Source organism: Cornus florida, unplaced genomic scaffold, assembly GCF_030987335.1.
Source record: "Cornus florida cultivar Cherokee Brave unplaced genomic scaffold, ASM3098733v1 CherokeeBrave_3.0.0_Hap2_Chr08, whole genome shotgun sequence".
Taxonomy (NCBI): domain Eukaryota; kingdom Viridiplantae; phylum Streptophyta; class Magnoliopsida; order Cornales; family Cornaceae; genus Cornus; species Cornus florida.
In genome coordinates, this window is record NW_026775578.1 from 7,852,962 (window position 1) to 7,864,208 (window position 11,247).

The following is an 11,247-nucleotide window of genomic DNA, read 5'->3' on the forward strand; positions in this document are numbered from 1 at the left end:
ACGTCCCAAAAAGGAAAAAAAAGAAAGGAAAAGATAATTAACAATCAAGAATTTAAGACTTCTTTGAAGAAGATCGTCACATACTGTATATTACATACATATATATATATATATATATATATATATATATATAGGGGCGGAGGAAGCATGTGCCCAGGGGGGCACATGCTGCTCCTGAAAATTTTTTTCCCAATATTATTATATGCATTTTGCTTTGAAAGTTCAAAAATGCCCCTCCTCAAAAATACTAAAACTAATTAAAAAGAAAAGTTAAAGTGAAAACATGCTAGAATTTGCAAGGGATAAAGAGGAAGATAATGTTTAGTAGTGTGTTATGTGTAGGGCTAAAGTTTAAAGTGGAAGACAATTGTTAGTGGTGTTTTTGAGCGGTGAAGAAAAGAATAGTGAAGTATAATTTGTAGTTCGTATGTGTATTGATCAAATTCTGAAAAAAAACAGTGAGGTTTTGTATATAATATTCAGGCTCTCTCCGCCTTTGTCCCTGCTCCATTTTTCAATTTCCTTTTAAATTGGAAGGTGAGAATCAAAAGATAGAGATAGAAATCAGAATGAATGTTCTATTTTGCTGTCAATCTATCACTGACTCACCTCTCAATTTGCAGGTTTTTTCTCCGGTAAAACACACTCAATTTTTATTTTTTTTATAGAATATGGAGACCCAAGTTTTGTTTTGTTCACATGAATTTACCATCTATTTTAGTAATTTCAATTTAGTTCTGTTCTGTTCACAACTTTATATAAATCTATCATATGAATTAGATCAAGAATATTAAACTGCTCCTTAAAAATTTTGTGATTTTGCTTTACTTTTTTGTTTTTTTTGTTTGCCTTATGATGTGAAAAAAATTATACATGCCATGTTAGTTGTTTTGTTTTGTTTTTTTTTTTTTTTTTTTTCCCCTGTCAAATACATTATGCCCCCTCCTAAGATACAATCCTGGCTCCGCCCCTGTATATATATATATATATATATGTAATTAATCGAAAGAAAAGAAAAGAAAGGAAAATAAAATATGAAGTCCTTCACTTGTTCTTCCATTTGCCGCATCTTCAGACTATATGGCTTAACCAACAAAATAGAAAGCATATAGAAGGATTTTGTTTATCATGCTTACCCTTTTGTCATTAATGGTATGTTCATGCTTTAGACGGAGATGAGAGATTAAGCTTCACAAAAAGTAACAAAATCGTAACTAGGTTTTAAATAGACAAAAATTATCCAACCAAATCTCTCAAAGTGCTCGTGAATGAGCTTCTTTGTTGTATTCTTGGTTATGCCCCCAATGAAAATCGATCTCACACTCCAAAGCATCTCGAAATCTCCTTTTTTCTCTTTAAAAACTATTTTCTGCAAACCTCTATGTGACGTCCGAATTTTTTAGAAACTCATTTCGGTTCATTTCGGCTAGTTTCGATTTTCGGGCCAGGAAGTTGCCGGCTGCCCTGCGACAAATTTCCAGTGTATTGTATTCTATTATCTTAGATAGGCCAAGATTTCATAGATGAAAATAAAATCAACACAAACAAGCATCCGAAAACTACCTTCAAGGAATCTCTTGTTTCAATTCTTATACCCATGTCGAACATACGGGTATTGCTACAAAATACTACATATGTTTTCTGACACACCAACCCAAATCAATCAATCCAATACTTCACATGACATTATTGGAGAAGAAGAAAAACTCAAACTTAATACATACATGAGTTACCTATCTATGAGATCACCTAAATAATTTGAGTAATAATTGAGTGTAATTATAAAAGAATATCTTTAAATATTACAATATCATAAAATATAAATATATCATAATCTCTATGGCAACACCACATATCATAATCTCTATGGCAACACAACATCATCAAGGCCCACATTGATTGGTCAAATAGTTAACAAACCACACCACATCATCAACAATGGCTCACAAGTCAAACTGTGGCACTTAAGTCAAATAGAAGATCGAAGACTTGAAGACCTAAGTTGAGAGCAAGACTTAAGATTACCTAAGATTCAAAGAAGTACTGATTTATTTAGGAAAAATCTAAAGATTTTTATTTATTTAATATATTGAATAAATTCAAATAAATAAGTTTAAAATTCAAGTATTAATCCTAATCACGAGAATTAAAACTCTTTCGGTATATAAACACATTATCCACATCACCTTAATACAAATAGGTTTGACAAATCAATTTAAGAAGCAATTTTTTATTTTTTTATGTATATAAGCACATTATCTGTTTTTTGCTTGATACAAGACGCCACTAATAATTGAAATAAAACTTGAAGGAAAATTAGACTGGGTGATTGAAATTAACATAAAGGTAAAATGAAAAAAATTCCGCGAGCTATACCATTTTGGTGCCATATTACCCCGCGAACTCCAAAAATAAAATAAAATAAAAACTGCTACTTTTTTTACATCAACAAGAAACTCACTACCCTTCAAAAAAAAACAAGAAACTCACTAACTACTTGAGTTTTGTTAAAAATTCGTGAAAAGATCAAAATATCCTTCAAGAATAAATAGGGAAAATGGTACATAGTAGAGTATTTCAGCTGTTTCGTCAAGTATAAAAAAAAATCTACACAATAAAGAACAATCAATCCCATCGTTAGGAATTTCAGTAAGTTTAGCTATGAGTTTAATAGAAAATACACATGTAAAATGGATCTTGATATACCAACCCAACAAAATTGGATATGATGCAAAACAAAAAACAAAAAAAAAAAGTTAACTGCGTTAGAAAACAGCTACACTCACTAATACACAACGCGGGACGGTTAATTCCTCTTTTGCACTTGTTACTACAGTTCCGTTTACGAGAACAGAACAGGAGTCGTCACCAAACTAAAACCATGTTAACTTCAGCCTTTCCAGCCATGTTAAACCTCCACAATCAAAAATTTTCCCCGGGAACGACTGATGGTGCGAGATATGTAATTATTTTCCTGCAATTGATTATTAAACCAATAATAAAATGAAAACAGCATAGAAACATAGTGCCACATTAACCAACCTAACAGGTTTTAAGTTCAAAACTCCGATTATCGATGTCCGTTGCATATATGAACCCAGCAACATTACTTCATCTGAGAAAAATTTTTAGTTAGTTAGTTAATCACAATTTTATTTATGTATTTATTTTTGGTGCGGAGGCTCATAAATGTAATGGTATTTCAAATGGAAGCTAACTAGATGGAACAAAAATAGCAGGTCCCGTGGCACGGACACCTCCTACACGCAGTATAGGCACATGGCACAAAATATGCATTACAGTCAACCCTAGGTTATGGTAGAAATTAAAAAAGAAAACTGATAATTATAACTAAACTCTTTAGGTTCACACCTATCAAGGGCAACCACATTATCCACATTATTTGGTAAGAGATGATGTATAACCCAACCTACTCTTTTAGGTCAATCTATTCTGGGACAAAAACCGGGAAACAGAGAGGAAGGGAAAGAAGAAAGGGAGGGGGACTGGGGAGTGTGTATTTGGGTGTCGAGGATTTGTAGCTGCAGAATATTAGGAATCATCAAATCGGGTATAAATTTAAACTTGTTCTCTAAAACAGAAGCATGATTGCTATCCTACTACTGGACATAATGCCTGGATTAAATGCCATCAACTAGATGTTCTTCCCATTGTCTGATAAAATTCATATAATAATTGAAGAAGAGGAATCCATCCATACCTTGAAATAATTTGATCTGGTTTTTTGGCAAATGAAACGGCAAGAACTAAATGGATCAAGTCTCTGTTGATACTAACAGGAACCAACCATGTAGGATCTGCAGCAGGCTCTGCACCAATTGGCAGAGCTGAACGTGGAGCCTGTGGTCCACCACCAATACAATAGACTGACAAATCACTGAAATTTGTGATATTAGAATGCGGGGATAGATCATTTGCAAGGCCATAAAACTATTCCGGGATAAAAAAGTATGATCGAGCTTTTTCATCTTAAGAAAACAAGAAAACAAATACTACAATGGGCCAATGACCATCATACTATTATTTAATAACTGAAAAAATCGCCATGTACCCTTATCCTGCTGCTCCTGGACCTCTGACGGGCTTTTGAATTTCTGGATACAACACCGACTGACTTTTGAAGTTTCACAACGTCCACATTGGGCTTGTTTTTCAATACATCTTTCAGCATGCTGCAAAGTTTCTCCTGCAGAGTTTATAGAAGCATATAAAAACCAACAGCCTGGGGTTGTCAGTGAAGTCTCTTCGATATAGATTTCTTAATTTAGGAAACAATTCAAGCAAAACATTCCCTTTTTTCAAGGCTTCAAACTAACCATAAAAAAAATATATATATACCATGTTTACGATACACACAGACTACAAAATGGTTAATTTACACTTGCAAAACTAAGTTAAAACTCCACTAATTCAAACAATTTTTTTTCTTTATTTTTATTGGTATGACACGCACCACTTTGTCCCAATTGGGACTTAATGTTTGCAGAACAAAGTCTTTTCCCCATGTGCCAGCTTTGCCTCTCAAAACAAAGTTAGTGTTATCAGAAGTATTGACAGTATGAGGCAATGAATAAATAGCAATTTAAAAATTTTGTCACATAAACAGATATTTGATCAAATTTATACTCCGGAATACGAAGTGTGATACAGCCAGAATTGCCTGAATTTCAGATACTCACCAACAGTAAGATGAGATCGGAAAATTTTAATTTCATAAGAAAATGTAATAAAAAAAACTAAGTATATTAATACCACATAAAGGCTTTAAAATACAAAAGCATGCTCTGGGCCGAAAAGGTGTGATGTACTATTATAATCTGTTTGACTTTAAAATGTCACCTAAGAAGCTCCATGTTGCTCATTGAACTCGGAATGTCAGTAAAGTAAGTGTGTGTGTGTATATATACATATACATATATTGATAAGTTTATGTCAGCAAAGCATCTCAGTGTATCAAGATCATATATTTGCACACAACTTATACAAAAACTGAAAGAAAAACCAACAAAGACATCGTCACGTCCAACAACAAGAATACTTGCAGATTGCATTCAGACAATGTGAATAAACACAACATAAAGTTCTCAAATGAAAATTACTTTCTTGACCCAACACCAGTACAACAGTGGCATTAAATGTCTCAATTGCATGGAGAAGCATCTGCATTAAATACGAACCAGAAGATTTTTTTGAGTATAATACCTCATATAAAGGTTACGACAAACATCCCTACGTTAGTGTGACTGATATGCACAAAAATAGATGCTTGAAACTTAATTACCTCATAACCAACACCATCTATCCATCCCATGGTATTGATTACCATGCCTGCAGCTCGAGACTCTGTATTTCCAGCAAATTGTCTTTCCAGAATTTGAGCTAGCTCCTTCATGAGCACCTTATACAAATCTGCATTGTGAAGTACCAATTACAAAAAACATCCATGATAATTGGAAGACAGAAAATACTTTAGTTAGAACCAAACAGCAACTGGCAACACAAGCTTTCAATGTGGTATCATTCAAGGAAATAAAAATTAAGTCAAGATATAACAATCAAACTGACAAAGAAAAAAATGAAAGCATGTTACCAGGACTCCCTCGACAGGATCAAATCGCATTTCAATTGGGGTGGCAGCAATACACCCAGGAATGGTTATAGATCCTTGGCCAATATCTAAATCTACAAAAGTAGGTTACCAACCTTGTTTAGCTGCCCAACTAAGTAGCATTCTTGATAAGGTACTCTTCCCAGAATCTGTGGGTCCCACCACGATTACCCCGGGACCCTGAACCAATACAAAGTATAACAAACAGAATTGCAAACATGAGTTCTTAGATAAATTTGTGAACTGGTAAAATAAGTTTGCAATTAAAAAACTGCAAATGCAGACAAGCACTACGGCATTCAAAAGAAACAAAACATGAAAACAAAAATTATGATAAACACAGAAAAAATAGAATTATATAAAAACAAGGTCATAGATGATTATAAAAAAAAATAAAAAAAAAAAATAAAATGCTAAAAGATAATTATATTAAGAAACTTCTTGCTTCCTCAACCCCTCCAAATATCTATAATTCCTATTTCCTATCCATTGTTTTGTTGGGCAGTAATCCCACTTAAATAGGAGAGGGGAAGCAAGTATGTCTGATAATTAAGAGGGGTGAATTATTTAAAAGTGTAGGGAAGTTTTTAGGCTGATGCAGCAACACCAATAATTTGGGTTAAAGCAAACAGGAGAGAGACAGTTACTGTTAACATCTGCCAATGGCAGATTGTTTGTCAAAGGATTGAAAATAATGAGAGGTTTCTAGCTTGTTATCACTCTGGTGTCAACCTATTTTCTGCAGGGAATTGCAAACAGGAATGTCACCATTGGAGCCATTGGAGAGTTATCACATTCGGGATATGTTTCTGTGGTTCCATTACACCTAGGGCACCAGAATATCAATAATAAACAAACAAAGGCACAAGAAAAAAGCATATGAACACTTTCTTCGGTTACAAAAGCTCTCATTTCGAGTCCAAAAAAAATTATTTGGAATTTCTACAGAAGATCCCACATAAGTAACTTTTTTTTTTTTGCAATCCACATATGTAACAATAATTGAATGAAACATGATTGAAACATGTAAATACATATATGATATGTATTGGAATATTAAAGATATATGAATTAATACCTGAGAAGAATCAGAGTCACTAGGCGATGCTTTGGCGCGATTTCTTCGTCCTTTGAGTACAGCATGCACATTTGCGTAACTGATCATGGGTGTCTGCAATCAAAAATTGAAAATATGTCATTCCAATTACAATGCAAAAGACTTTGACCAACCAAGCATACCTCATCTGCCGTACAATCAGTTTCAGTATTACCATCCATTTCAATTGTCGCTCCATACCAAGTGAAAACCTGATAATGCATGAACATGAAACAAGTTATTAAACCAACTTACAGTATAGACCACTAGCTATCATGAGCAATGGTTCTTTAGCAGGGGTCAAAAAATATTTCTATAGATGTTGTGCTCCTACAAATAAATGATATGTTGTCCAAGGAACTGGCTTAAATGCATTCCAACTATGGGCTGAAACCTTGTCTCTGAAACCTAAAGGCACAGCTTCCAACCGTAAAATACATTCATCACAACTTATTTATCCCTATGTCTGATTGTATGCAAACATTAATCCTTTGTTGAAGAATAGAAAAGAGGGTGGAGGGACGGAGGAACGATGGATGAGGCATCCCTAGGGAAGGGAAAGTGTCCTTTCTTTTTGTCTGGTTGAGTGGAACGGGATAGAAAGGAGGTGACACCTTCCATTCCATTTCTTAACATTATATATAATTTGGAAAAACTAGTGAAGGGTAATAATGTCACTTTACATAATATACAAAATTTATTCTTCTCCTCCCTCCTCTTTTCCGTCTAATTTTGGAGGGACAGAAAAGTGGTGGGCCATAAATTGGCATAATCCACATTGAGGGTAATACTAAGGGAAGAGGAAGATCAAAGTTAATGTGGGTAGAGCCTTTTTTTTTTTTTTTTTTTTTTTTTTTGAAGGTAAATGCGGGTAGAGTTAGTAAACAAAGATATGATAGCATATGGATTGACCGAGGCTATGGCCATAAATAGAGAGGAATGGAAACATAGGATTCATGTAGCCGACCCAAAGTAATTGGGAAAAAGGCTTGGTTGTTATAGAAAAGTGGTGACCAGGAGGGAAGACTCATTCATCCATCACTCCCTTCCCTCCAGCTCTCCCTTGTATCAAATAATAGAGACTTGTTCCATCCCTTTATTTCCACCCTCTCCTTTCCTTACCTCCAACAAACGAAATCTAAAATTTATACAACACATATGAGCATGAGGTTGTGCAAGAGTGCAATATTCTACCAATATAGTGGGGAAGCTCTTAACTTATGATTCATCATTGTGAACATCAGGTTACATCTACAGAAATTAAAGCTCATAGGCTTCCACCAGATAGGATACACTATGGATTATAAAGTGATTGAAGAGTGAAAAATGTCCAATTGAACCACATTTGCAGGCTGAGTAACCAAACCGTTTTAACAGAAAGATACCTCTAACATGAAATAAACCCACAAAATATTTTTAAAGATGGAATGAATAATAGAAACAAAATAAATCCCCATCCCTCCAACCGTCTTTATTTATTTTTTCTTTTTTTATTTCATTGTCACAAATTGCGAAAGATATAGCAAACTTTCTGAGGTGGACTTCTGCAATTCTGAACCCCTCTGAGCAGTACAAATTAAAAAAATAATAAAATAAAAAAGATGAAGAAGAAAATGTGTTTCAGCTTTTCTCTTTGGTATGTGTATGCGCATAGTTATGAACCAGGTTCACGGGAAGAACAAAAGCACATTATTTTCTTCTACAGGATGCGATACACTATGGATTATAAAGTGATTGACGAGTGAAGAATGTCCAATTGAACTACATTTGCCGGCTGGGTAACCAAACTGTTTTAACATAAAGATGCCTCTAACATGAAATAAACCTACAAAATATTTTTAAAGATGGAATGAATAATAGAAACAAAATAAACCTCCCATTCCACCAACCTCTTTATTTATTTTTTTTTCTTTTTTTTTTTTTATTTCATTGTCACAGATTGCAAAAGATATAGCAAATTTTCTGAGGTCGACTTCTGCAATTCTGAACCCCTTTGAATAGTACAAATTTAAAAAAAAATTAAAAAATTAAAAAAAAAAAAAAAAAAAGATTTAGAAAAAGTGTTTCGGTCTTTTCCATATATTTTTTTTCTTTCTTTGGTATGTGTATGCGCATGGATATGAGCCAGGTTCACGGGAAGAACAAAAGTACATTATTTTCTCCCCTATGCTTCTGTAAAGAAACAGCAAGTCCCTGAAGACTACTGCTTAAACTTCTTTCCAGTCAAAAGTTTCATCCATGCTGTTACTTAACCAAAAAAAAAAAAAAAAAGGTTTTAAGCTGTTAGACAAATCTTACCTCCAGGTGTAAGTATATTATTTACTGATATAATGTTCCTCATTCACTCAACAACCATGATCATCCATTGGTAATTCCCGTCACCCCCTTTTTCAATTATCAAACTAACTAAAAATGGAGATCGCCAACCTAGGTATCTTAAACGATTTCCCAACCAAAATAAAAAAAATATGTATGCATATTCACACCGGTCCTTAACAATCTATGGATCCACAAAATTGTATCTTACATGTCCACTTATTTGATGCATAATCTTTTCAAGTTTAATTGAACAATATTATGCTATTTAAACAGTCTCTAAATTACCATAAATTGATGAACAGAAATAATGTAGCAATTTCCAGTTCTTGATTGTATTCAATTATAATCTAACCTCTGAGCACAAGAATACAATCACATGCTAAAAACATGTAGTGGTTTTATGTTGATGATACATTTGTAATTGGGTGTATTTCTAAGTATGGGTGCCTGTATTTATAGAGAAAAAGTGGGAATGTAATCGCTTACAGGCTACAGCCAATTTGTGTCTGGGAGGGAAGGTCAGCCAGATTTCAGGAGCTATTTCGGTGCCAAAGATCTCCGCAGTACCCATGAGGAGCCGGAGGCGTGTCTGGACCGACTTGGATTCAAAGCTCACACTCTTTCTCTAACCGAGAACTTCTAGGGTTTTGAGGACTAACCTTCTTTATCGCTTTGTCGATAGGTAACCTTCTTGATTTTCGCCGGCAACGTTGCAGCGAACCGCTTTGAAGTTTTTGTCGTTGGAGAATAGATGAATGAGTGAGGGAGAAGAGTGGTATGTACGATTTCCTAATTCGGTACTAGTTATTATCTAACAATTTGTTTATGCTACCATTGACAGAACTATGATGGACCCTCTCGCCGTAAACCCTAAACCCACCCGACTTGCTCACTGGAATCCTCCTTTCCGGTGAACTCCCGGCCAATTTATCCGTTAATTATCCTTTACTCTTTTCTACTCTCTACCCGGCCTCCTCTTTTTTCTCTTATTCCCAGAAGTCGGTCTAATCCCTTTCTAGTTTCTTCTCACTCTTGCCTCAATTCCGTTGTTGGTAGTGGAGGACCAGCGTGGAGCCGAAAGGCCATCAGGCCCCAAATTTTTTATTCCCAAAGATAATTACAAATTTAAAAATACTAAAGAGATTTATTTACCAAAAATATATATATTAGCTCCTTAATTTTTTAAAAACCCTACTCTACATTGCCCTGTGAGTATTTGTCTTCCTCTTTGGTTGGAGGGATGGAAATGACGAGGGCATGGATGGAAGCATCACTAAGGAAGGAAATGTCTTTCTCATATTTTTTGTTTAATTAAATTGAAAAAAATACTAGAAATGATAGATGAAGTAACATTGTATTTTGTATTTTTTAATTAATATACTCTCATTGTTAGCGTGAGAAAAATAAATTTGTAAGTAAAGATTAATTTCGAATTGCATATTTGTAGGGTATCCTTTCTTCTTCCTCTCTCTCACTTAATTTTGGACAGATAAAAAAAAACACCTTTCTAAAAACATAGTAGATTATGAGGATGTTTTTCGGATCATTGTTTCCTCCTTTCCAGCCAAATAAAGGAAGCCATCTATCCCTCTTCTTTTACATTATTCCTCGAACCAAATGTAACAAATAAGTGATTTATTGGCAAGTACCTGAACAAGCAATGTGTATTTGCAAGTAACTACACAAAGCTAATAAATATTCATAGGACAATGTAACTTCACATATTTACTAAATGTGTCTTCTCCTAATTTTACTCATATTACTAAAAACAACTGTATTGCAACTAATGATAGAACAAAATTTGGTGACATTTGCTTGCCAGCTTTGTTTTTGGTCCAAATTGCTTAAAGGACTTCTAAATCTTCAGATTCTACTCATTTTACATGAATACTATTAAGCAGCTACTCATTTGGCACCACAGTGCGGCCAGTGTGTTAGAAGTCACTGTGGAAACAAATTTTCTATATAATTATGGTATAGTTGGCCATTTATACCTTATCAATAGGTGTTTCTCTAGGCTTGTTAATGAACTGTGTTCCAAGTCTTAATGCATTATCTTAGCAAATGATATATATAGCTATATCTATATCTATACTATTATTAAATGTGCAAAGTGTTTCAGTATTTTAGTATTTATTTATTAATATAAAAAATATTTATTAATTGATATAAAACTCTAATAAATCTACACTATTATAAAAGA

General features: G+C 34.0%; 1 protein-coding gene across 5 annotated transcripts; it reads right to left on the minus strand.

Annotated features, from left to right (window-relative positions):
* Positions 1–2,514: 2,514 nt before the first annotated feature.
* LOC132269190 (protein CLP1 homolog) lies at positions 2,515–10,139 on the minus strand. Of its 5 annotated transcripts, none has more exons than XR_009469432.1 (9): positions 9,531–10,134; positions 6,869–6,937; positions 6,708–6,800; positions 5,725–5,809; positions 5,303–5,430; positions 5,121–5,181; positions 4,073–4,207; positions 3,722–3,898; positions 2,515–2,974 (listed from the first exon to the last, which is right to left on the minus strand). XR_009469432.1 is itself a non-coding variant. In XM_059770279.1 (9 exons), the coding sequence occupies exons 2-9, from the start codon at positions 6,905–6,907 to the stop codon at positions 2,923–2,925; spliced, it is 759 nt and encodes a 252-aa protein (XP_059626262.1). In that variant the 5' UTR covers positions 6,908–6,937; positions 9,531–10,134; the 3' UTR covers positions 2,515–2,922. The 5 variants fall into 5 exon arrangements, 3 of the variants coding, with proteins under 3 accessions (XP_059626262.1, XP_059626263.1, XP_059626264.1); XM_059770279.1 differs by having other exon boundaries at positions 3,722–3,887; XR_009469433.1 differs by lacking the exon at positions 2,515–2,974 and adding an exon at positions 2,981–3,115 and having other exon boundaries at positions 9,531–10,135.
* Between the last annotated feature and the right edge of the window lie 1,108 nt (positions 10,140–11,247).

What these genes read in the sequence shown, in the direction of transcription:
- LOC132269190 (XM_059770279.1), bottom strand. Translation starts at nt 6,907, where the DNA reads ATGGATGGTAATACTGAAACTGATTGTACGGCAGATGAG. An exon ending in CTGATTGTACGGCAGATGAG is followed by an intron (nt 6,801 to 6,868) that starts GTATGCTTGGTT and finishes TTTTGATTGCAG; the next exon opens with ACACCCATGATCAGTTACGC. An exon ending in TAGTTGGGCAGCTAAACAAG is followed by an intron (nt 5,431 to 5,724) that starts GTTGGTAACCTA and finishes TTCACAATGCAG; the next exon opens with ATTTGTATAAGGTGCTCATG.